This window comes from Lithobates pipiens, unplaced genomic scaffold, assembly GCF_037356315.1.
Source record: "Lithobates pipiens isolate NorthernLeopardFrog02 unplaced genomic scaffold, aLitPip1_a1.2 Scaffold_13, whole genome shotgun sequence".
NCBI lineage: Eukaryota > Metazoa > Chordata > Amphibia > Anura > Ranidae > Lithobates > Lithobates pipiens.
This window is the reverse complement of record NW_027507718.1, coordinates 98,787,765-98,814,316: the sequence shown is the minus strand read 5'-3', so window position 1 is coordinate 98,814,316 and position 26,552 is coordinate 98,787,765. Positions and strand designations below refer to the sequence as shown.

Below are 26,552 nucleotides of genomic sequence, written 5' to 3'. Positions count from 1 at the left end.
AAACTGCTCGAACACACTCATATAAAGTAAATTGTGGCTTGCAGGTTTATATCTTGACTTCTCAGAGGCCTTGTCCAAACCTAGCTATTAAATAAAATAGGAGCTTTGCAAGGCACCCTTTAGGTAAGAGGCATTAAACTATTTCCTTTTTCAAAATAATTATACCAACAAACAATCTATACAATTTAATTCATTTATTAAAAAGAATATACAATATATAAACATTCAAGATAAAAGTAAAGAAACGATTATAGCGTCATGAGTTCTGTTTATGTACTCCTGGCACGATGGAATATTGAAGAATATTTAAAGGCGGCAAAACTAAAAAAAGAGAAAAAAATAAAACAAACATATTTAGTTAAATACCTGAAAATAAATGTACAGTTTATATCACTTATTTAAAATCATTACATGAAATTAAAGGTCTGATATATATACAGTATATATAATTTTTCTCTTTTTTTCGGCTTTTCAAGGGAACAGTAACAAAAACCTTTCATGCAAGAAACATGGAAACTATTACTGACAAATCATTCTCAAAAATGACAGTGGCTTTTATGCTAAGCTTTTGGCTTCAAAACATTTCATCACTAACCTAGAAAAAACCTGCATTCGATTTTTTGACTGCTCTCTGACTTTCCTGTTTGTATGTTTGTTCTAGGTAAAAGAGAATGTGTGCCAATATGGCAGCATAACAGCCAGCAATTTCACAGGTACACCTCCTTCTGAAAATGCTTATCTTCTGTATGTTTCAGTAACATTCCAGGAGCATGTATGCTTTAAATGAGTGCCAGGAAAGTGTTAGAACTACTTATCCTTATACTTGTTCTGGGTTAGGCTTCATTCTCACGAGGCGGATCCTCTGCCTCGGAGTCCACCTCTGTCCACCAGCTCAGCGGGAGATCTCTCCATTGATCTCCGCTGAGCCGGTGGATGACAGGTCCCTCTCTGCTCACTGAGTGGGGAGGGGCTTGTCGAGCACCGCTAGTTACTATGGAGAGACCGGACGGAAACAGACAGCATGTCCGTTTTCATCAGATCTCACATGATCTGATCTGCCAGGGACAAATGCAAACGTAGGGGCATCCGTCTGATTTTAGCAGATCGGACAGGGTCAGATGTCAGCGGACATTTCACCGATGACATTGGTCGCTCCATAGACTAGCATGAAGCGCCTGTTCAGGTCCTCCGGCAAAACTGACAGGCGGACGTGAACGGTCCGGCAGTGTGAAAGGGACCTTAGTGATTGAGGCTGGGTTCACATATGGTGCGGACCTTCTCACAGCAGGGGATCCAGTGCATCCCTGTTCACAGATTCAGGTGCAAATCTGGTCTGAATTTTTGCCTGAATTTGCACTGCAATTGGAACCAAAGATGCACAGGACTCTTTCCAAATTTGCACCGCGGTCGCCCCAGACCTGTGTGAACCGACCGCATCCAATTCACATATATATAAACCGAGCCTTAGCCCTTGTTCACACGGGTGTGACTTGTCATGTGAAATCGTATGACAAGTCACAGCCTATTGTCAGCAACCATTTTGCCTGACATTCTTTGAACCATTTAAATTTGGTCTAAATGTGTTCATACGAGCACTAATACATTGCCCAACAAGAATTCTCTTGCCTTTGTGGCTGTGTGTAGTGAATAGTGATGGACGAACTTCCGACGGGACGTTTCGCGAACGCGAAACGCGAACGGACACAAACGTTCGCGAAAACGACCGTTCGCCGCGGGCTCCATTGACTTCAATGGGAGGCGAATTTCGCAAACCTTTAGGTCGAATTTGCGGCCACGGGGTAATTATTAGGGGGTAGCACGTAGTCCCACCACCTGGACAATAGCATAATACATGTATGAGGTGAATTTGGGATCGATAACTACAAGCATTTTTTTTTTATTTGGGAAATTGTTCTGACAATTCAGGACTATGGAGCTAATGAAGGCAATGGAGGAGAGGGAAGGTCAGGGACCAGGGTAGGCAAACAAGAGGGTGCAGGAGATACAGAGCACTGACAGCAGCACCGTAATACAGAGCACTGACATCAGCACCGTGACATACAGCGCTGACAGCAGCTCCGTGACATACAGCGCTGACAGCAGCTCCGTGACATACAGCGCTGACAGCAGCTCCGTGACATACAGCGCTGACAGCAGCTCCGTGACATACAGCGCTGACAGCAGCTCCGTGACATACAGCGCTGACAGCAGCACCGTGACATACAGCGCTGACAGCAGCTCCGTGACATACAGCGCTGACAGCAGCTCCGTGACATACAGCGCTGACAGCAGCTCCGTGACATACAGCACTGACAGCAGCTCCGTGACATACAGCGCTGACAGCAGCTCCGTGACATACAGCGCTGACAGCAGCACCGTGACATACAGCGCTGACAGCAGCTCCGTGACATACAGCGCTGACAGCAGCTCCGTGACATACAGCGCTGACAGCAGCTCCGTGACATACAGCGCTGACAGCAGCTCCGTGACATACAGCGCTGACAGCAGCTCCGTGACATACAGCGCTGACAGCAGCTCCGTGACATACAGCGCTGACAGCAGCTCCGTGACATACAGCGCTGACAGCAGCTCCGTGACATACAGCGCTGACAGCAGCTCCGTGACATACAGCGCTGACAGCAGCACCGTAAGCAGCCCCAGGAGGAAGTCAGCACAGCACAGGGATGGTGTGATCCCCTCATAATAAGAACCCCCAGGAGGAAGTCAGCACAGCACAGGGATGGTGGGAGCCCCTCATAATAAGAACACCCAGGAGGAAGTCAGCACAGCACAGGGATGGTGGGAACCCCTCATAATAAGCAGCCCCAGTAGAAATATGACACCGCTCAACCTCTTCAAAGAGGAGGGTAGGGGCATATAGTACGGTGTGCTTTTTTGGGTCAGGGAAGTGAGCCAAATGAATTAAGAAGGTCTGTGTGCTTGATTCCAAAAATTGTTTATAGACATATACATGGTCTACTGATCACATGTGTTGAATTCCTCCGAGATCCATGCCTCATTCATTTTTAGAAATGTGAGGTAGTTAACACTGTGGTGAGCTAGGCGAGTACGCTTATCGGTCACAATCCCCCCTGCTGCGCTGAACGTCCTTTCGGACAGGACACTGGATGAGGGGCAAGCCAACAGTTCGATTGCAAATTGGGCAAGCTCTGGCCAGAGGTCAAGCCTGCCCACCCAGTAGTCTAGGGGTTCATCACTCCTCAGAGCGTCCACATCGGCCGTTAACCCAATGTAGTCGGACACCTGACGGTCTAGGCGTTCCCTGATGCTGGATCCGGATGACACCTGTCGATGGGTCGGCTGAAAGAATGACCTCATATCCGAAGTCACCAACACATCTTCAAACCGGCCTCTTCTTGCAGGCGCTGTTGGATTGGTACCCGCAAATCCTTCTCTGGGAGTGGGAATTGCTCCTCTGCCAGCGCACGCAAAAGCAGAATGCAGCATTTCTCGAAGCAAGGCCTGGAAGTGCTGCATTCTGACAGCCCTCTGCGACGGCGGTAACATTTCCGCCATTTTGTGTTTGTACCGGGGGTCTAAGTACGTTGCCACCCAGTACTGGTCCTTGACCCTCATGCTTTTTATACGGGGGTCCCTATTAAAACACTGGAGCATGAAGGCCCCCATTTGCACTAAAGTGGAAGCGGTGTGGTGGCCTGGCTCCTGCTCATCATCCAGGATAATGTCGTCCTCTTCATTCTCCTCTCCCCATCCTCGCACAACAGGGATCCCAGAAAGGTTTAAAGCATGCTCTTCTTGCTCCTGCTCATCCGCCCCGGCACCATCCTCCTCTGACTCCTCATCAGACTCCTGTTGTTGACTTGTCTCAGATAGAGTAGCCCCCCCTGGGAATTCATCCAGCATTGCGACTTCCTCATCTTCCCGCTCCTGCTCCTCCACAGCCTGATCAATGACACGACGCAATGCACGCTCCAGAAAGAAGGCATAAGGTACCATGTCACTGATGGCGCCATGGCTGCGACTGACCAGTTTGGTGATCTCCTCAAATGGCCGCAGAAGTCTGCATGTGTCGCGCATGAGCAGCCACTGGCGCGGTGAAAAAAAACCCAGCTCCCCAGAACCGTTTCTTTCGCAGAGTTCATACAGGTAGACGTTAACTGCACGTTTCTGCTGGAGCAGCCTATCAAGCATATAGAAGGTTGAGTTCCATCGCGTCGGGCAATCGCAAATAAGACGTCTGACCGGCAGATGGTGTCGCCGCTGAATGTCAGCAAGGCGAGCCATGGCCGTGTAAGATCTTCTGAAATGGGCCGAGATTTTCCTTGCCTGCCGCAAGATGTCCTGGACCCCAGGGTATTTGACAAGGAATCGCTGCACGACCAAGTTTAAGACGTGTGCCATGCACGGCACGTGCGTGATTTTGCCCTGTTTCAATGCGCTAAGCAGATTGGCACCGTTGTCACACACCACTTTACCAACTGTCAAATTGAGCGGTGTTAGCCACTCATCTGCCTGTGAACGCAAAGCTGAAAGGAGTGCCGGGCCAGTGTGGCTCTTTGCTTCCAGGCACAACAGACGCAGCACGGCATGGCAACGTCTCACCTGGCATGTGGAATAGGTTCTGGGGAGCTTGGGCGGTGCAGTGGAAGAGACGCTAGCAGCGGAAAAGGAGGAGGCAGCTGAGGAGGAGAGGGAGGAGGATGGAGTAGGAGGAGGAGAAGAAGAGTCAGGCCTGCATGCAATCCGTGGCGGTAAAACCAAATCTACACGGGTGCCACGGGTTACATGCTTGACGGCCGTCAGAAGGTTCACCCAGTGGGCAGTAAAACTGATATACCTTCCCTGCCCGTGTTTGCTAGACCACGTGTCTGTGGTCAGATGTATCTTGGCACCGACACTGTGTGCCAGAGATACATTCACTTGCCGCTGAACATGGCCATATAGCTCTGGGATGCCCTTCTCTGAGAAATACTTCCTTCCTGGGACCTTCCATTGTGGTGTTCCAATGGCCACAAATTTGCGAAAGGCCTCCGAGTCCACCAGTTTATATGGCAGTAGTTGGCGGGCTATGAGTTCTGACAAGCCAGCCGCCAACCGTTGGGCAAGAGGGTTATCCGGCGTCATCATTTTTTTACGCTCAAACATTAGGCCCACGGAAGCCTGCCTTTTTGCAGAAAAATGTGAGCTTGGCGTGATGGAAGGTGGAGTGGAGGACAATTGTGAGGAGAGAGGAGAAGGAGAAGTAGAAGACGAGGCTGGACGGTGAGAGCCTGCAGTGTGGCTTTGTGTGTTCCGTTGCTCCCACTGGGCTCGGTGATGGCTGCTCATGTGCCTTCTTAAGGCGGTCGTCCCTAGGTGAGTATTGGGCTTACCGCGACTAACGCGTTGACTGCAAAGATTGCAGATGGCAACGCTATTGTCAGCAGCGGACACGTTAAAAAAAGCCCACACTGCGGAGCCATGTGCCGGTGTCCTGGGAGCGCCAGATGTGACCGTACATGGTCGATGACTCGCTCCTGATACATTTGCAGTCTGCTTTGTCCCTGCTGTGCAATGTAAGTCATTGCTGCTTCTCCTCCCTATCTGCTGGTCCATATCTCCCTCTGAACTCCCCTCCTCTTCCTCTCTTGTGGGCACCCACGTGACATCACTAGACACGTCATCATCAACGTCACCTTCCCCACCGCTATAAGTAGAGATCTCGGAGTAGGCAGCAACACCGGGGACCAACCTCCTCCTTGGGCTGATCTGGGTACTGGCGTCAGACTGCTGAGTAGCGCTTGTTGCTACCTCCTCTTCCTGATCCAATACCAAGAGTGGCTGCGCATCAGAAATGTCCTCTTGATATGGATCGGAAAATAATTCCAGTGACTCAAGCGGAAGGTATGTGGTGGTGGTGGTGGTGGTCGTGTTGTTGGTGGTAGTGTCTTTGGGGGTGCACATAGCAGAGAGTGAAGAAGAGGGTGCAGATCGAGAGGATGAGGAGGGTGCAGAAGAGTAAGGCTGAGCGAGCCACTCAACCAAGTCTGGTGCATCCTTTAAAGTAATTGAACGCACCTTCTGCAACTTCCCACTTTGGCTCAAGCCTGTTGCTCCTGCCCTACCCCTACCACCCCTGCGGAAGGGCCTGCCTCTTCCTCTGCATGTCATTTTTTAAATGACCCTGTGACAAAACTCTTAGTCCCTATACCGCTGAAGGACTGCTGCAGTATAGGTGAGCGGTCAGCAGTGGTGCACGTCAACCCTATCTATTGTGGACCGATAGCGGTCCTTACAGAACAGCAGACTGTACCGCACTCAAGCCTATGTACCGTAGCACCCTATACCAAGTTACCAGTCCTTATAAGAACTTTTGTGGACCAAGCAGGTTGTGTATTAGTGTTTAGCAGACTGTACGTCAGTCCCTATACCGCTGAAGGACTGCTGCAGTATAGGGCAGCGGTCAGCAGTGGTGCACGTCAACCCTATCTATTGTGGACCGATAGCGGTCCTTACAGAACAGCAGACTGTACCGCACTCAAGCCTATGTACCGTAGCACCCTATACCAAGTTACCAGTCCTTATAAGAACTTTTGTGGACCAAGCAGGTTGTGTATTAGTGTTTAGCAGACTGTACGTCAGTCCCTATACCGCTGAAGGACTGCTGCAGTATAGGGCAGCGGTCAGCAGTGGTGCACGTCAACCCTATCTATTGTGGACCGATAGCGGTCCTTACAGAACAGCAGACTGTACCGCACTCAAGCCTATGTACCGTAGCACCCTATACCAAGTTACCAGTCCTTATAAGAACTTTTGTGGAACAAGCAGGTTGTGTGTTAGTGATTAGCAGACTGTACGTCAGTCCCTATACCGCTGAAGGACTGCTGCAGTATAGGGCAGCGGTCAGCAGTGGTGCACGTCAACCCTATCTATTGTGGACCGATAGCGGTCCTTACAGAACAGCAGACTGTACCGCACTCAAGCCTATGTACCGTAGCACCCTATACCAAGTTACCAGTCCTTATAAGAACTTTTGTGGAACAAGCAGGTTGTGTGTTAGTGATTAGCAGACTGTACGTCAGTCCCTATACCGCTGAAGGACTGCTGCAGTATAGGTGAGCGGTCAGCAGTGGTGCACGTCAACCCTATCTATTGTGGACCGATAGCGGTCCTTACAGAACAGCAGACTGTACCGCACTCAAGCCTATGTACCGTAGCACCCTATACCAAGTTACCAGTCCTTATAAGAACTTTTGTGGACCAAGCAGGTTGTGTATTAGTGTTTAGCAGACTGTACGTCAGTCCCTATACCGCTGAAGGACTGCTGCAGTATAGGGCAGCGGTCAGCAGTGGTGCACGTCAACCCTATCTATTGTGGACCGATAGCGGTCCTTACAGAACAGCAGACTGTACCGCACTCAAGCCTATGTACCGTAGCACCCTATACCAAGTTACCAGTCCTTATAAGAACTTTTGTGGAACAAGCAGGTTGTGTGTTAGTGATTAGCAGACTGTACGTCAGTCCCTATACCGCTGAAGGACTGCTGCAGTATAGGGCAGCGGTCAGCAGTGGTGCACGTCAACCCTATCTATTGTGGACCGATAGCGGTCCTTACAGAACAGCAGACTGTACCGCACTCAAGCCTATGTACCGTAGCACCCTATACCAAGTTACCAGTCCTTATAAGAACTTTTGTGGAACAAGCAGGTTGTGTGTTAGTGATTAGCAGACTGTACGTCAGTCCCTATACCGCTGAAGGACTGCTGCAGTATAGGTGAGCGGTCAGCAGTGGTGCACGTCAACCCTATCTATTGTGGACCGATAGCGGTCCTTACAGAACAGCAGACTGTACCGCACTCAAGCCTATGTACCGTAGCACCCTATACCAAGTTACCAGTCCTTATAAGAACTTTTGTGGACCAAGCAGGTTGTGTATTAGTGTTTAGCAGACTGTACGTCAGTCCCTATACCGCTGAAGGACTGCTGCAGTATAGGGCAGCGGTCAGCAGTGGTGCACGTCAACCCTATCTATTGTGGACCGATAGCGGTCCTTACAGAACAGCAGACTGTACCGCACTCAAGCCTATGTACCGTAGCACCCTATACCAAGTTACCAGTCCTTATAAGAACTTTTGTGGACCAAGCAGGTTGTGTATTAGTGTTTAGCAGACTGTACGTCAGTCCCTATACCGCTGAAGGACTGCTGCAGTATAGGGCAGCGGTCAGCAGTGGTGCACGTCAACCCTATCTATTGTGGACCGATAGCGGTCCTTACAGAACAGCAGACTGTACCGCACTCAAGCCTATGTACCGTAGCACCCTATACCAAGTTACCAGTCCTTATAAGAACTTTTGTGGAACAAGCAGGTTGTGTGTTAGTGATTAGCAGACTGTACGTCAGTCCCTATACCGCTGAAGGACTGCTGCAGTATAGGGCAGCGGTCAGCAGTGGTGCACGTCAACCCTATCTATTGTGGACCGATAGCGGTCCTTACAGAACAGCAGACTGTACCGCACTCAAGCCTATGTACCGTAGCACCCTATACCAAGTTACCAGTCCTTATAAGAACTTTTGTGGAACAAGCAGGTTGTGTGTTAGTGATTAGCAGACTGTACGTCAGTCCCTATACCGCTGAAGGACTGCTGCAGTATAGGTGAGCGGTCAGCAGTGGTGCACGTCAACCCTATCTATTGTGGACCGATAGCGGTCCTTACAGAACAGCAGACTGTACCGCACTCAAGCCTATGTACCGTAGCACCCTATACCAAGTTACCAGTCCTTATAAGAACTTTTGTGGACCAAGCAGGTTGTGTATTAGTGTTTAGCAGACTGTACGTCAGTCCCTATACCGCTGAAGGACTGCTGCAGTATAGGGCAGCGGTCAGCAGTGGTGCACGTCAACCCTATCTATTGTGGACCGATAGCGGTCCTTACAGAACAGCAGACTGTACCGCACTCAAGCCTATGTACCGTAGCACCCTATACCAAGTTACCAGTCCTTATAAGAACTTTTGTGGAACAAGCAGGTTGTGTGTTAGTGATTAGCAGACTGTACGTCAGTCCCTATACCGCTGAAGGACTGCTGCAGTATAGGGCAGCGGTCAGCAGTGGTGCACGTCAACCCTATCTATTGTGGACCGATAGCGGTCCTTACAGAACAGCAGACTGTACCGCACTCAAGCCTATGTACCGTAGCACCCTATACCAAGTTACCAGTCCTTATAAGAACTTTTGTGGAACAAGCAGGTTGTGTGTTAGTGATTAGCAGACTGTACGTCAGTCCCTATACCGCTGAAGGACTGCTGCAGTATAGGTGAGCGGTCAGCAGTGGTGCACGTCAACCCTATCTATTGTGGACCGATAGCGGTCCTTACAGAACAGCAGACTGTACCGCACTCAAGCCTATGTACCGTAGCACCCTATACCAAGTTACCAGTCCTTATAAGAACTTTTGTGGACCAAGCAGGTTGTGTATTAGTGTTTAGCAGACTGTACGTCAGTCCCTATACCGCTGAAGGACTGCTGCAGTATAGGGCAGCGGTCAGCAGTGGTGCACGTCAACCCTATCTATTGTGGACCGATAGCGGTCCTTACAGAACAGCAGACTGTACCGCACTCAAGCCTATGTACCGTAGCACCCTATACCAAGTTACCAGTCCTTATAAGAACTTTTGTGGACCAAGCAGGTTGTGTATTAGTGTTTAGCAGACTGTACGTCAGTCCCTATACCGCTGAAGGACTGCTGCAGTATAGGGCAGCGGTCAGCAGTGGTGCACGTCAACCCTATCTATTGTGGACCGATAGCGGTCCTTACAGAACAGCAGACTGTACCGCACTCAAGCCTATGTACCGTAGCACCCTATACCAAGTTACCAGTCCTTATAAGAACTTTTGTGGAACAAGCAGGTTGTGTGTTAGTGATTAGCAGACTGTACGTCAGTCCCTATACCGCTGAAGGACTGCTGCAGTATAGGGCAGCGGTCAGCAGTGGTGCACGTCAACCCTATCTATTGTGGACCGATAGCGGTCCTTACAGAACAGCAGACTGTACCGCACTCAAGCCTATGTACCGTAGCACCCTATACCAAGTTACCAGTCCTTATAAGAACTTTTGTGGAACAAGTGAGTTGTGAATGTTTAGCAGACTGCAGCAGAAGGGCAGCAGTCAAGTATAATATCCTTTCTATATTTGGAAGAAAGAATATTATACATGTACAAGCCTATTACTGTACCACTGATACCAGTCCTGAAAAGAACCTTTGTGGAACTAATAATAACAGCAAGTCTTTAAAATTACCCTCACTGCCTGACAACACTGCTTCCTTCCTGTCCCTATACAAATTGGCAAAAAAAGAGAACGATTAGTGGTTACTGGAACAGCTCTTTTGTGGACCTTGATAGTAACAGCTAATGATGATGATGATGATGATGATGATGAAAGACTAATCTGGCTGTCCCTGTAGCATACACCGTCCTTTCCCTTTCTCTAAACTAACAAAAGACACTCAGGCTGCTGCAAGAATCAGCAGCACAGCAAACCTATCAACACCTAACACCTATACCAGTCCTGAAAAGAACTTTTGTGTACCAAATAGCTAGTGGTTTATCTCTCCCTACTCCACACAGGAACCTGTCCCTATCTTAACAGAAGAAAGAATGTAAAATGGCCACCGGATCGGGTGTATTTATAGGTTAGGGGGAATGTACAAGTGTCCATGTGCTGTCATGTCTCAATTGGCTGTCCTGTATCACATGATAAACGTGTCACCAAAGGTTAAAGTTCTTGTATACATTAAACACGTAAGTCCGCCGCGGCGAACGACGGAAAAAGGCGTTCGAACGTGCGGACCGCGAATGTCGGAAATTCGCCGCGAAACGACCGCCGGGCGAACCGTTCGGCCATCACTAGTAGTGAAGAGATGAGCTTGGGCATGTTATTTGGAGAGAGAGAGAGATTTTATATATATATATATATATATATATATATATATATATATATATATATATATATATATATATATATATATATATATATAAAATCTCTTTTGTGGCCTCCCCTGAATCCCAGAGTACCACTCAGGACAGAGGATGAGCTTGGGTGTGTTATTTGGATATACCGTATTTATTGGCGTATAACACGCACAGGCATATAACACACACCTTTACTTTAAGAGGGAAGTTTCAGGGGAAAAAACCTTACATTTTGAATAAAGAACTGTGAAGCATAATAAGGGTCAATGCCCATCAAAGCAGCCTAATCAGTGCCCACATGCAGCCTCACCATTGCCATGAATGCAGCCTCACAATTTGCCACCAATGGAGCCTCATCGTTGCCATGAATGCAGCCTTACCATTGACATGAGTGCAACCTCATCATTGCTATGAATGCAGCCTCACAATTGCCATGAATAGAGCCTCATTGTTGCCATGAATGCAGCCTCACAATTGCCATGAATGCAGCCTCACAATTGCCATGAATGCAGTCTCACAATTGCCATAAATGGAGCCTCATCGTTGCCATGAATGCAGCCTTACCATTGACATGAATGCAGCCTTATCATTGACATGAATGCAGCCTTACCATTGACATGAATGTAGCCTTACCATTGCCATGAATGAAGCCTTACATGCGCCATCAGTGCAGCCTGATCGATGCCCATCTGCAGCCTCGGAGGGGACAGAGGGGGGGCACGGGACGAGTGCTGACACATTACATACAGGAGAATCTCCTGTTTATTCGGCGGCCTCTTTAATACAAAGTTCTACCTCCTGTGATAGACAGGACAGTCATCCAAAGGCAGTCCAGGAGACAGGACTTCCTAATACAGATGCTGCGGAGTAAACAGGAGATTCTCCTGTATGTAATCCCAGTGTTTCCAATGGACTGGAAGGTGCAGCAGTCCTGCAGCAGTCCTGCAGCAGTCCTACAGCAGTCCTACAGCAGTCCTACAGCAGTCCTACAGCAGTCCTACAGCAGTCCTGCTCAGAGTTCAAAATGCCACTGTGGAAGCAGCTCTTGGGCCCCAGCCTTTCCCCTATTTATATCACAGGTGAGAAGGCTGTATTAAAAAGCCTGCACACAAATTAACTCTTTCCCCCAGCCTGGGCCAGCCACTAACTAATCTAACATACCTGTGGGCAACCTGCCTACAAACCTATGTAACACTGTTGATACATGTTTGATAAAAATGAATTGAAAGAGGAAAAAAAGCATCAAGTAGCTTTACTTTAGCCACTTAAACCCCTCAAATCTAGTCTATTTAAGGGCTGGATCACTTTAGGAATCGCACATGAATGCACTGCACGTTCCTGTGCAATTAACATGCAGTTCAGTGTGATGCAATTTCAGCCCATTCCTTTTAAGGTATGGTAAATGCTTGTTAAGTAAAATTATGAGTGAAGCCTGAATAAATCACCTCTAAAATATATTAAAATTTTAGCTAGTTACCAGAAGTACAATAAAAGGCTATATAGTATGTGTGGTACTCACCTGATAGGGATGAGGCTCAGAATGGAAAGAATGCCTGATATAATAAAGCACGTTCCACTGAATGAGGTTAAAGTGGCTTGGTAGATCTCATTGAATGCAACTGATGTCAAAATTCCTGTAATTGCTAATGACAGTTGGAGTACAACAAAGACTTTTCCTGGAAAAAAAAGTATCATGATCACTTGATTGGCCAAACTATTGGCCTTATTCAATAAAATGTAATCAAATGAAATACTTATTCTTCAATGCAGTTCCCCCTGCATTCAAACAATCAGTATATGCCTGCTGTGACTTAGTACAATGAATTCTGATTACTGCATTTAAAATTAGCATTTAGGAATGTGATATTTATGTAAAATATATGTAGCGGCCATAATCCATTGCAGGGCGGCCTTGACTTATTGGGCTTACCAGTTACCTTCTCATGGCCTGCTCTTCCACGTCTAGGGGTTCCCTGGGTTGATACCCAACAACTTGACACAGATGAAGTCCTCTTTAAAAGGGTTTATTTTGCAGCAACAACTTTCAATAACAGTCTATTAGGCAACAGAGGGCACGGGTGAAGAACTCAGGCACCTTGAACGGCATGGTCTAGCAAAGTCTCTATTTCCACCCAGAGAGTAGCCACTCGCAGCTGGGTACTTCAAGGCTGAACAAATCTCTAGCCAGAGATCATGGCAGTCAGCACGTTGACTCAAAACTTGAACAATCAACTAAGGGTGAACAGGAACCTTTTTCCTCCGTACCTGGAACGTTTCCTGTCTCCTCAATGGTACTGGAAAAGTGTGAATTCTTAAATGGCCTTCCCAACTCAGTAACCAGGCACTTCTCAGGATGCCACTTGTTGGCCCCTTCTCTGAAGAGTCCTCCCCTGGTCACTTCCATGAGCTGTGGTGCCTCTCTAAGCCAAGAGCACACCCGGACACTTTGAATCCTCCCTCAGTTACTGTGCCTCGGACCAGCAGGTTTCCGAGACTCGAGAACAGACAGATCCCTACCCCAGACCAGGCAGGTCTATCAGGGGCCATCAACAGGAACATGTTGTGGGATGTGGAACACCCCGTGACCACCCCGGCCCTGGAACTAAACCAGACCCCACGGGTCTCATGAACACCTCTCCTCCTCATGTGACCCACACCCCTTAAGAACCCCTTCCCAGACTCCTCAGCAGGCCCCGGCATCCCACTGATTGGCTCCGAGAAGGCTGGTACCTAAACATCCAACCAGACCTGGTTCTGACCTGTCATGTGCACCTCACTGTCCACATGACCAGGCAGAACTTCCAAACACAGCCTGGCCAGACTGGTGTTAAGGCCTACCTACACAATTAACCTGCAGAACCCCTATTGTTCTGAGGCAAAAACTAAATTTACATGCGTGTGACATTTTATCCAAAATGTCATCCGCTACATATAATAATAATTTTAATATTTGTTCATTGTCTATATATATATATATATATATATATATATATATATTATGATATGGCTCATGGACCCAGTTGGATTTGAAGTTTCCAACACATTTATTTCTCTAAACCAAACTCCTTGTAATTATAATGGACTGCATTTTAAACTTCGCTGTGTACGAGAGAAGTATAGGGAGCGCTGCTGACAAACTGCAAAGGAAGAGATTGGTGTATTTCTTGCACTGACAGGTCTAACAGGTCTGGCACTGTAAATTAAACCCTTACTGAATGTCATGCTGAGTATCTTGGAGAATTGAGGGGTGGGGGAGGGAAGGGTTTTTCCCTTTTCTATCCTTTGGTACACCTCAATGCTGCTGAAGTCCTGCAGCCTGTCCCTGTCCATGTGCACAACAGTGATAACAGACTGCAAATGTTTTTTCTCAGGGCAGATTTCTTAACTGTAACTGGCTGCAACAGTTTTTTTCTTTTCACAAGCTTTTTTGGTGAAAACACTGGGATATATCTGGGCAATGTGCATCAACACAGAAACTTATAGTTTCCTGTGGAATAACATGTGACAGGGTCATTTAAAGGCAGGGGATTGTGAGAGATATTGGCAAAGTCACCCCATAAGTGCCCAAATAAGGGCCTTTCTATCAGTATCACCAGCTGTTATGTTTGTGAAAACTAGTGATTCAAATAAAAATAGGCTTTCCTAATGATATTATCATGTTTGTGGTTGGGTTTACAACTACTTTAACAAACGAGTTATTTGAATTACAGTGCTGAGGTACATTTTCTTATGAGCCCTACCTGTGTGCACAGATCTTCTTTTAAGAACCAATACCTGTCTGAGATAACAGATACCGTAGCTAGCTCTTCAATTGTCAACACCTTAGCTACTTTTTCTGATAATTAAAGCCGTTATCCTTTTTTTTAAGAATATAACTCTTTGCTTGAGGAGAATAGAGCACATTAGGCAGTTGATACTGACAGCCCATTCAAGAGATACCTTTTGTTTCTCAGCACTTCATTGCATCTTTAACCACTTGCCAACCGTTGCACGCCGATATACGTCGGCACAATGGCAGCAGTGGGCAAATGGACCTACCTGTACGTCCCCTTTAATTGGCGGGGCTAGCAGTCGCACACGCCTACCGCGTACAGCGTGACCGTGCCGCAGGACCCGCGGGCTCGATGTCCGCCGGTGTCCCGGCGATTATGAATGCAGCAGAACGGGGAGATTTAAACAGGGCATTTCCCCGTTCTGCCTTGTGACATGACAGAGATCACTGCTCCCTGTCATCAGGAGCAGTGATCGCTGTCATGTGAGTTGAAGTCCATCTCCCCCGCTCCCTAGGACACACTTAACCCCTTGATCGCCCCCTAGTGTTTAACCCCTTTCCTGCCAGTGTTTACACAGTAATCAGTGCATTTTTTTAGCACTGATCACTGTATAAATTACAATGATCCCAAAATAGTGTCCAATGTGTCCGCCATAATGTCACAGTCATGACAAAAATTGCAGATCGCCGCCATTAATAATTTTTTTTAATATAAAAATGCCATAAAATTATCCCCTATTTTGTAGACGCTATGACTTTTGTGCAAACCAATCAATATATGTTTAGCACGATTTTTTTTACCAAAAATATGTAGAAGAATACATATCCGCCTAAACTGAGGAAAAAAATTTTTTTTAATATTTTTTGGGGGATATTTATCATAGCAAAAAGTAAAAAATATTTCTTTATTGTTTTCAAAATTGTCATTATTTCGTTATGTCATTACAATTTTCCACTGTACACCCAAAATATCACACACCTTCACTCCAGGTGCACTGTAAACCTTTGCTTTAAACTCATATATCTTTTTTTTTTTTTTTTTAATCTGAGCTAAAGCTATTAGGCATTGTTGGGTCAAAATTGGCCAGCACCATGACAGTACCTACCGTATATACTCGAGTATAAGCCGAGATTTTCAGCCTCTTTTTTGAGGCTGAAAGTGCCCCCCTCGGCTTATACTCGAGTCATCGCTGTCTGCCCGCTCGATCAGCGTGTCGAGCAGACAGACAGCGGCCATTCTATAGTTCAAAAGCCGCGCCTCCGGCTCCGCCTTCGCCTGTGATAGGCGGAACACTGAATTTCCCAGCAGCCTGTGTTCCGCCTATCACGGACTTCGTATCATCCTCGTACTACGGACGAGGATGATACGATGTACGTGATAGGCGGAACACAGGCTGCTGGGAAATTCAGTGTTCCGCCTATCACAGGCGAAGGCGGCGGCGCAGCTTTTGAATTTTACAATGGCCGCCGAGGCGCCGACGAACGAAGAGGGCACGGGACGGAGGCAAGGCAAGGCACGGCACGGCACGGGACGGGACGGGACGGGACGGAGCCAAGGCACGGCGGCGAGGCACGGAGGCAAGGAGGCAAGGAGGCTCGGCACGGGACGGAGGCTCGGGACAAAGGCTCAGGACACAGGTAGGCTGGACACACACACACACACACACACACACACACACACACACACACACACGGATGGATACACACACACACACAGGGATGGATGGATGGATGGAGACACACACACACAGGGATGGATGGATGGATGGATGGAGACACACACACACAGGGATGGATGGATGGATGGACACACACACACACACAGGGATGGATGGACGGACACACAGGGATGGACGGACACACAGGGATGGACGGACACACAGGGATGGACGGACACACACACAGGGATGGACAGGCATGTCTTACCCTCGGCTTATACACGAGTCAATAAGTTTGCCAGTTTTTTTGGGGGTAAATTGGGGGCCTCGGCTTATATTCGGGTCGGCCTATACTCGAGTATATACGGTAAATCTGACCAGGAAAATGTGCTAAAATGTGTAAACACAAACAAAGCAGGTTCTTTGCTACAGTAAAAAATAATTCAAGTGCATCGTTTCAGAGACACTTGCTGATATAATGACCGGCAGCAGAGTAGTTTTGTTGGCAGGTTGAAGGAAGAAAAGACTTGTGCCACGTACACACGATTGGACTTTCCGCCAATAAAACTATGGTAAAACGAAGGTTGTTGGCTCCAACTTGTCTTGTATACACACTGTCACACAAATGTTGGCCAACAATTACAAACGTAGTGACGTACTAGGAATACCTTGTGTTTTTTAAGCTCTTTAGTACCACCCTTTGGACTCCTTCTGCTAATTTCGTGTTAGTAGAAGTTTGGTGCGTGTTGATTTGCACTTTTCTTTTTGTGTTTTTTTATTTAGCTCTGTTATTATTATTCTTGATATCACTCGAAACAAAAAAAACTTTGAAATTTGTTTGCAATAACGCCATCAGTATCACCAGCAAAGCAGTTTCATTATTATCCCATTAAAGAAGGAGAGTATTGTGCACTGCATTTGGAGATTTACTAATTTGCAACGTCCCAAATGCTAATTCTCCATTACAAACGCTAGTTTACAAGACTTGTGTATACACGATTGTAGTCAAAAATTTGTTGACAGAAAATTTGAGAACCTGCTAGCCATCATTTGTTGGTGGAAAGTCCGACAACAAATGTCCGATGGAGCATACACACTGTCAGACTTTCTGCCAACAAGCTCACATCCAACATTTGTTGTCGGAAAATCTGATCGTGTGTACGGGGCATAAGACACAAGGCAGGAGTTTTGTTACACTACAAATTAAACTGTCAAAGACACAATAAATACAAGGCATTTTTTTATTTAATTTTTTATGTCAGCAATGATATTTTTTTTTAAATGCCAAGAAAAGATGCTTGTCTGAGTGTACCCAAGAGCAGCAACCTGGGAGTTGGTCAGCAGAAAAATCTATCACTCATGGTGTAGTTGGCTGTGAATACGAGGAGCTCTATAGACTTGTGACTTGTTTCTTGGGCAAACTGGACAACGGTACTACGGACAAAAAGCACATGCCTAAATTTTGCTTGATGATAATATACTTTTTTTTTTTTACTTATTTCCTATTGCCTATTAAAATACAACTATTGGTAGTATTCTAATAACTGAGTTCATAGGTGTTTGCAGCATCTCACTACCTAACCAGGTGTGTCATCGGGGCTGAAGCAGTTCTAGGAGTTATGGAAAAGAACAGAAAATACATTATACCAAGCAGGTCCTCGGGAGTAAACAAGTTCAGTGTATTTCAGTATATTTCCTCTTACCATATTGTCAACACTTTACAACTATTTTCTCACAGCTACTCTATTAGATGTTTGATTACTCACTGTACATGACCTCTTAGCCAGACTTGGGGAGGTTGCAGTGAACTCTGTGAATTCCAATGCAGAAGGGAGACAGGCTCAACCAGATTAGCCTTATGTGTGAAAGTGTAATGCCGCGTACACACAATCAGACTTTTTGACAGTAAAGGTCCGACGGAACAAGTCCACCAGAAAATTCGATCATGTGTGGGCTCCATCGGACCTTTGCTTGCCAAAAATCCAACAGACTTTAGAAATAGAACATGTTTTAAATTTTCCCGCCAGACTGAGAAACACGTTTGTGTGTATGCTAATCCGACGGACAAAAACCGATGCTAGGGCAGCTATTGGCTACTGGCTATGAACTTCCTTATTCTAGTTCGGTCATACCTCATCACATTCGAATCCGTCAGACTTTGGTGTGATTGTGTGTGTCCAAGTCAGTTCATTCAGAAAGTCCGCCGGAACTACACCGTCGGAAGACTGTTGGACCTAGTCCGTCGAAAAGTCCGGTCGTGTGTACATGGCATTATGCAGCGTACACACTCTTGGAATTCTCGTTGGAAAAAGCTCTGATGGTAATTCCGCTCAAACTGTATTGCCTACACACAATCACACCAAATTGCGACTGTCAAGAATGCGGTGCTGTACAACACACACGACGGGACTAGAAAAAGGAAGTTCAATACCTAGTAGCCAATAGCTTCCATCTTTTAGTTGAATCTGAGCATGCGTGAGGTTTTGCTCATCGGAATTGCATACACACGATCGGAATTTTCGATAGAAAGTTTTTCCATCGGGAAAATTGAGAACATGCTATCAAATTTTTGCTGGCGGAAATTCGGACAGCTACATTTCCGATGGAGCATACACACGGTTGCATTTTCCGATGAAAAGCTCTCATCGGTCTTTTGTTGGCCAAAATTCCGATCGTGTGCACACGGCATTAGGCATTACAACCCAGACTTTGAATACAAAAGGCTGCTAGCAGACAGTGGCATGGAAGCTCAACCCCTAAGCCACATGCCATGCCATGTTTTGAAAATTTCTTGGCTCTTCAAAATATGAGGATACTAAAATACAAATCATAAATACTGTATACAAACGTATTTAAAGGGATTGTAAAGTGAATTTTTTTTTAAATAACAAACATGTTATACTTACCTCCACTGTGAAGCTCGTTTTGCACAGAGTGGCCCCAAACCTGCTCTTCTGGGGTCCCTCAGCGGCTGCCTCGGTTTCCTCCCGCAGGTGCTTCTGACATTCATGCGCGCTCCCTCACATGGTGAGAAGCATCTGCGGGCGCGCTCCCGTGATACAGCCGGCGGCTATAGCCGCTCGCTGTATCACACGGCCCCGCCCCCCGGCGCTCCGCATCAGTGGATGTGATTGACAGCAGCGCGAGCCAATGGCTGTGCTGCTTTCCATCCATCCACTCCAGCCAATCAGCGGCCAGGTTGAACGGTGGAAAGGACATCGGGGGACGAGCGTGGGACTTTCGAGGGGTGAGGTAAGTAAAACGGGGGGGCTGGGGGTGCAGGCACTGTCAGATGTTTTTTCACCCTAACGCATTGAATGCATTAAGGTGAAAAAAAATTTACCTTTACAACCCCTTTAAATAGTAACAACTTTGCCAGAAAAATTAGTACATCCATCTTTGAAAAAAAAAAAAAGTGACATTCCAATAGTGTTGGACCCAGTGCGCTTAGTAATCTGCATTCAGTGACAGACCTGGTTAGACAATTTTAGGTTTTTCTAGTCTTCCAACATAGTGAGCTAAAAAATAGTCCAAAATTAGTAGGTAACGTAAAGACACAAGTCTACTCACCATATGATGATCCTTTTATATGTTTAGATAAAACAGACCTTATTGTGGGCATTGGTATCAAAGCAAACATCATCACAGCTCGAGCTACAAAATAATTAAACGCAACGTTTAATAACAATGTTTGCTACAAACATTTCTGCCTTACAAAATATTATTTATGCCTTCTTTAAATCAGTGCAATGTATCGCAAAGTCTCCTTAAATAGGTAATAAAGCCTCTTTTTTTTTATTAAACTAAAAAAATATGTCATACTTACCTGCTCTGTGCAATAGTATTGCACAGAGCTGTCCCTTTCCTCCTCTTCTGGAGTGACCTGCCGGCTCTATCCACTGCTTCATCTTGTGGGTGTCCCCATAGCAAGCTGTGTGCTTTGGGGGCACCTATGTGGATGCGCCCCCGAGACGGGCGGTGTGCATCCATAGACAAAAACAGCATTGCCAAACCCCTCCTCTCCTAGGATTTGACTGACAGCAGCAGGAGTCAATGGTTCCCGCTGCTTCCTGAGTCTCCTGTGAGAACAGGAATTGAAGGCAGAAGACCTGCAGCTGGGAGAGTGCTGGATCACCAGCAGGACTCAGGTAAGTATTTTGGGGTGAGGGGAGAAGTTACTCCTAGATTGTAAGCTCTAACGAGCAGGGCTCTCTGATTCCCCCTGTATTGAATTCTATTGTAATTGTACTGTCTGCCCTAATATTGTAAAGCGATGTGTAAACTGTTGGCGCTATATAAATCCTTTATAATAATAATAATAATAATAATAATAATAATAATAGTGGGGAGTTTTTTACCCTAATGCTGAAAATCCATTAAGGTAAAAAACTGTTATGCCCCGTACACATGATCGGACTTTCCGCCAACAAAACCGTGGATTTTGTCCACAGGGTGTTGGCTCAAACTTGTCTTGCATACACACGGTCAAACAAATGTTGGCCAACAATTCCGAACATAGTGACGTACTAGACGTACTACGTGGTTTTTCAGCTCTTTAGCGCCACCCTTTGTGCTCCTTCTGCTAATTTCGTGTCAGTAGAAGTTTGGTGAGTGTTGATTTGCGCTTTTCTTTTCACGTTTTTCATTTCAAGCTTTTCCGTTTTCATTTTGTGCTTTTCAGTTCATTTCTGAATGGCCGTTCGTTTACCAGACATGTTATAGAATCGGAGGAGATAACGTGTTATTTATTATTGGCCTTGGAGTTATTGGTTTGACATTTTTTTTTGTTTGAATAATGATAATTTGATTTGGTATATTTTCTCTATTTTTGGATGCATGGAATGCACTTTTTGGTTAAAGCGGGAGTCCGCCGGGAGTCCGCGTTTTTTTTTTTTTTTAAAAGCCAGCAGCTACAAATACTGCAGCTGCTGACTTTTAAAATAGTGACACTTACCTGTCCAGCGCACCTGCGATGTCGGCACCCGAAGCCGATCTCTCGATCGTCTCTCGGGTGCTGCTGCCGCCATCTTGAGTATGGGAATCAGGAAGTGGAGCCTTTCGGCTTCATTTCCCGGTTCCCTACTGCGCATGCGCGAGTCGCGCTGCGCAATAAGGATGGACCCGCTGCCTCTGGGATCTGTGTGTTTCCCAGCAGGCAGCGGGGGACTTTCGGAAAGGGGCGTAATCTACGCCCCTTTCCGCAGAGAGCTATCCCGGAAGTGGGTGCAGATACCTGTACTGTACAGGTACCTGCACCCCCCTCCCCCCTGAAAGGTGCCAATTGTGGCGCCGGAGGGGGGGAGGAATCCAATGAGCGGAAGGTCCACTTTAGGGTGGACCTCCGCTTTAAGTTCTATTGGAAGATAGCATGTCTAATTATTATTATTATTATTATTTTTTTTTTTTAATGCACAATAAAAAAAAAATTGTGGCGAATAATACTTGGCTATGTGTTTTACTTCAAATAACAATTTGGGAGTAGGCAGTTACATTTTAAAAAATACAATATAAAATTTAAAAGGGACACCAACATAGTTGTATCTTTGATCTTATAAACTAGAGGATAATGGTGTTGTGGTAACTTGCATAAATAATAAAATAATAATAATAATAATAATAATAATAATAATATTCTTGCTATCACTAGAAAAAAAGCCTTTAAAAATTAGTTTGCAATAACTCCATCAGTATCACCAGCAAAGCAGAGTATCCCATGAAAGAAAAAGAGAATGTGCGCTGCATTTGGAGATTTCATAATTTGCCACGTCACGAATGTTAATTCTCCATTACAAACGCTAGTTTAAAAGACCGACTGCTTCTGCTTCCGAGCCCGTGTGTTTGTACTTTGGACTTTTGTCTGACGGATTTGTGTACACACGATCAAAAAATCCGACAACTAACATTTGTTGGCGGAAAGACATGCTAGCCAACATTTGTTGGCGGAAAGTCCGACAACAATTGTCCGATGGAGCATACACACAGTCGGATTGTCCGCCAACAGCCTGACATCCAACATTTCCAGTCGGAAAATCCGATTGTGTGTACAGAGCTTTAGACTTAGAGGCGGTTCACACAGCGGGCGATGCGAAGCGACACGACTCGCCTCGCCTCGCTCTCGCAAGTCGCCCCCGTTCTGTACAATGGAACCGTTCTGAGAGGAGCGACTCGAGTCGCTCCGACTCAGAAAAAAGGTTCCTGTACTACTTTTGGGCGACCTCGGGGCGACTTGCATTGACTTCTATACAGAAGTCATCTGCAAGTTGCCGCTGAGGTCGCGGCAGGTCGCGGCGAGGCAAGTCGGAGTCGCCTCGCCTGCAGTGTGAACCGGCCCTTAAGAACAACTTTTAGTATTTTCAGAAGTTTAGCAAGAACTCAATATTGTTTTTCACAACAGAAACCACTGTGCACCAATGTCAAAAGTTCTGGTGCAGGCATGTCACATGACCAAGCAACAGCATAATCTGTGACACTTCCTGATTGGTCACGTACAAATGTAAGTTTCAAATAAGCACAATAGAAATACTATATATAAGCACATTGAGGGAAGAAAAGTGTGAGCAAAAATGTATTTTTCATCCCCAAAGGTGTCATTGTCTAGATTAGCTTACAATGTCAAATATTTTACATAAAGTTACATAGTTAGTAAGGTTGAAAAATGACATTAGTCCATTTAATTCAACCAACAATATTTGTATTATTATTCTGATCTGTAAGCCAGGCTTCCTATATAATTGCAAGTCCATAATGCCTAGATTTGCTTGTAGATTATCCATGTCTGTAACATGATCTGTGAAATATGAGGAAGGAAAAAAGTGGACGTGACATATATGATAGCAAATAGAGTGAAACTAAAATTTCTTTGGTCATATTTTAAAATGAATGCAAACTTTATCAAACACTGTATGTGAGTTTTTTTTAAGAATATTACACTCATATGTCTTGTCAATTTGTGTAAATTTGTAAATGCTAGTACTGTAAAATTAACCAAATACAGTACATTACTGTAGATGAAATCATCTCATTTTGCCTAGAAAATGCTCTGATGATTTCTGTTAACCACCACAGACAAAAAAAACAATAGATCTATGGTTTCGTATTTGAAAAGGAAATATATTAGACAATGTTGTATTTCCATAATGCATTGGAGACATTACAAATGTGATCTGGAACTAAAATTAAGTTCCTAAGTTTTTGTTTCAGTCTGTGTCTTGACATAGACATGAAGGACACAGACTGCAAAAAACACACTTTTTTGTCTGTAAAAATTCTGCAAATAAAAATCTGACAGTTTTTATTCCTTTCCACTTTGTCCAAAGATAAAAACCGAATTAATTAGAATTAGACAACAATCAGTAGACACTGGGGAAAACAAAACAAAACAAAAAAAATGATGCAGCCATGATCAGGTGCCTAAAGAAAAGAAAGTACCGGATTGAGTTTTAACTGTTGAACTTACCAATAAAATACAAGAAGGTCCATCGTACAGATGCCATAATGAATATACCAGCGCAGAAGGACAATATTCCCATCATAATTAAAGTTACATCCTTTAGACATCTGGAAAAAATACAAACTCCCAAGAAACTGGTGACAAATATCAAATAACCAGCAGCGTTGGCATAACCAATGTACGTAGGACTAAACCTTAGAGGTTCCTTAATTAAAAATAAAGAAAGTACATCCGTGGCTCCATCCACAGAGATATTGTACAATATGGCAGTAGCAAAAAGAAGAGCAATGAAAAATTTGGATGGAGTCTGAGCAGGGAGGCCCCCCAAAGGTCCATTAGTTTCACTTAGCAGGCTAGATTGCTCAGTTGGTTCAGGTAAGTGTCCGTTACTGACTTCTTGTTCATCCGTTCCATCAATTGAATTGATACACAGTGCTGTTTCATTATAAGGCACTTTTAAAATAAATATACTATATAACAGGCATATAAAATAAAGTGAAACACTGCATATAACTAGGATTGCACCTGTATTATGTGTTATTGTAAATGATACAAAGATGTGTCCAGAAGCAAGGCTGCCCACACAACCAGATAGTCCATAAACTAATTCAATGACAATGAATTTGAAAGATCGTCTTTTTTCAGTTGAATCCACGGCTGCCCATGCCATAACCCCAGCCCAGTAGGTTGTGAACCAGCCTGTTAAACCATTTAGAGCAGCAGAGCCAAACATCACTTCAACAGGCCAGTCTAAAAAGATGACAAGCAATAGAAAACACCTAGATAAAAAATACCCAAGCAATGGGACACATATTGTGACCTTTCTTCTCTTATTGTCGCCGATCTTTGCTAGGATATATGCTGACAACAATGGGGTAAGTCCCAAAATTAGGTTGTGAATTATATAGAAGTTTGATATGGCTTTCTGTAGTGTGACCGAATGAGATGTGTTTAAGGATGTAGTAGTTCGGTTATAGTAATCCTTCACCACAAAAAGTAATGCTGTATCATAAAAAGAGCTAGCAACCTGTGCCCCAGCAACCACTGGCTCAATCAAAGTCCTCATCATTATCATGGCTGAACACTATACTTGCTACAGTTAAAAGTATCAATCCTTCAGGCAAAGAGGAAGTTGATGATTAATATAAGCTCAAACAGTAGAAAACCTTTGAATGCGAAGAGAAAAAAAAATCCACCAAAATTCCAGTCCAAGATATTAGATTTGCATCCTGCCAATGTTTTCTTCTGAGGACGAGTCGTCTTAGCTGGGAACTTGAAGCATGGGAATGATAAACAGAAGTGCATTTGTAAATCATGTGCATATATAATGAATAAAATAGCCAATACAGGAAAACTGCGAGTCTCACTGCACTCACTTCCTGATATGAAATACATTGCATATGTGGGTGGGACAAGGGTTTGTATGCTAGAGTTCAGATGAAGTTTAGACAGGAATGTGGATTGGTCACATAATTGACATTTCAAGACATTTTTGGCATAATGGATATAAAGATTACCTGGATTTACACTACACTGGATTTACAAGGCAGCATGGTATTCAGAAAAAAGCCAGTGAACACAGTAATTGTCAGGACGCTATCCACAGCAGATGCTGAAGAAGACCTGGCATTCCAATATCTTACATGGCTGCATGAATGCACATTGTCGCACACAAATGGGCACACTGATGCACACTGGCACACAGGTGCATGCACGAATGTGCACTGATACATGTCCGGCCGGGACTGATGCCAAACAGCCTTTATAAGGGGGCCTCTCTGTGGTTGCTGGTTGATCTTCGGTTCTCCTGTGAGTTTGTTCCTGTGTTACCTTGCATCTGTGGATATCTGCTACTGATTTGTCTTGCCACTGGACCTGTCATCTGCCTGCTTCCTAATCTGACCCCGGCTTGTTTAACAGATTCTCTTCTGCCTGCCACTTGATCTGACCCCGGCTTTTTTTATGGACTGTCTCTTCCTGCTCATCTGTACATGACCCTGGCTATCCTCCTGACCACGCTTGCTCTTGTCCACAGCCAGGACCTGACCTTGGCTTGAACTAGCTTCTCTCCTGATTTCTGTTCTTCCTGAGCCCTGCTACTCTCTAAAGGCACCACCTGTCAGCAGACACTATCCTGATGTTTTACCTGAGTATCCAGACATCTCATTTAACAACACTCCAGTCAGAGTATTCCAGCAGGTGCCCTGTGCTTCTTTGAGCCTGACTCTTCCTGTTCCACCTTCAGGGGAGTCAGGAGCTTAGCTGCAAGGGAAGCCCTCTCTCTATTGTCCTCCAGCACCAGGTACATGATAGTAATACAAAATAGACAAACAAACAACACAGGCTGTGTGTGCACAGGTGCAGTTAATGAAACTGACAGGGGAAACAGACTGGTGCAGAGAAAAAAATGAAGAGCAGAGTGAGACATGGAGGTGAAGGAAGACGGGCTGCAGGTAGGAGTGCATGTAGTGACAAAAGCAGGATACAGACAAATGGACACATGGCTTGGCTGCATGGGAGCAATAGGAACACTTGGGATCACAAGAGGCACAAGGAAACACTTGATAAGGACACAGAGGGGAATTCAACTGCTAGCATATGGATGCATTGCCTGAATCCTGAGTACCTGTATATGATATTATATATGTCTGTGCAAATGCACTGGCATATATAAATGTGTCGCACTGTGTACCGCAGAATGGCTGAACTGCGATGCAACCTCCTAGTATTATAAATAT

At 45.4% G+C, this 26,552-nt stretch overlaps 1 protein-coding gene across 2 annotated transcripts; it reads right to left on the bottom strand.

The window, feature by feature from the left end:
* Window positions 1-179: 179 nt before the first annotated feature.
* On the bottom strand, window positions 180-26,036 carry LOC143974183 (solute carrier family 46 member 2-like). 2 transcript variants are annotated; one of them, XM_077475315.1, is made up of 4 exons: window positions 23,821-25,510; window positions 19,935-20,018; window positions 12,454-12,610; window positions 180-321 (listed from the first exon to the last, which is right to left on the bottom strand). In XM_077475315.1, the coding sequence occupies exons 1-4, from the start codon at window positions 24,887-24,889 to the stop codon at window positions 270-272; spliced, it is 1,362 nt and encodes a 453-aa protein (XP_077331441.1). In that variant the 5' UTR covers window positions 24,890-25,510; the 3' UTR covers window positions 180-269. The 2 variants fall into 2 exon arrangements, with proteins under 2 accessions (XP_077331441.1, XP_077331442.1); XM_077475316.1 differs by lacking the exon at window positions 19,935-20,018 and having other exon boundaries at window positions 23,821-26,036.
* Window positions 26,037-26,552: the final 516 nt, after the last annotated feature.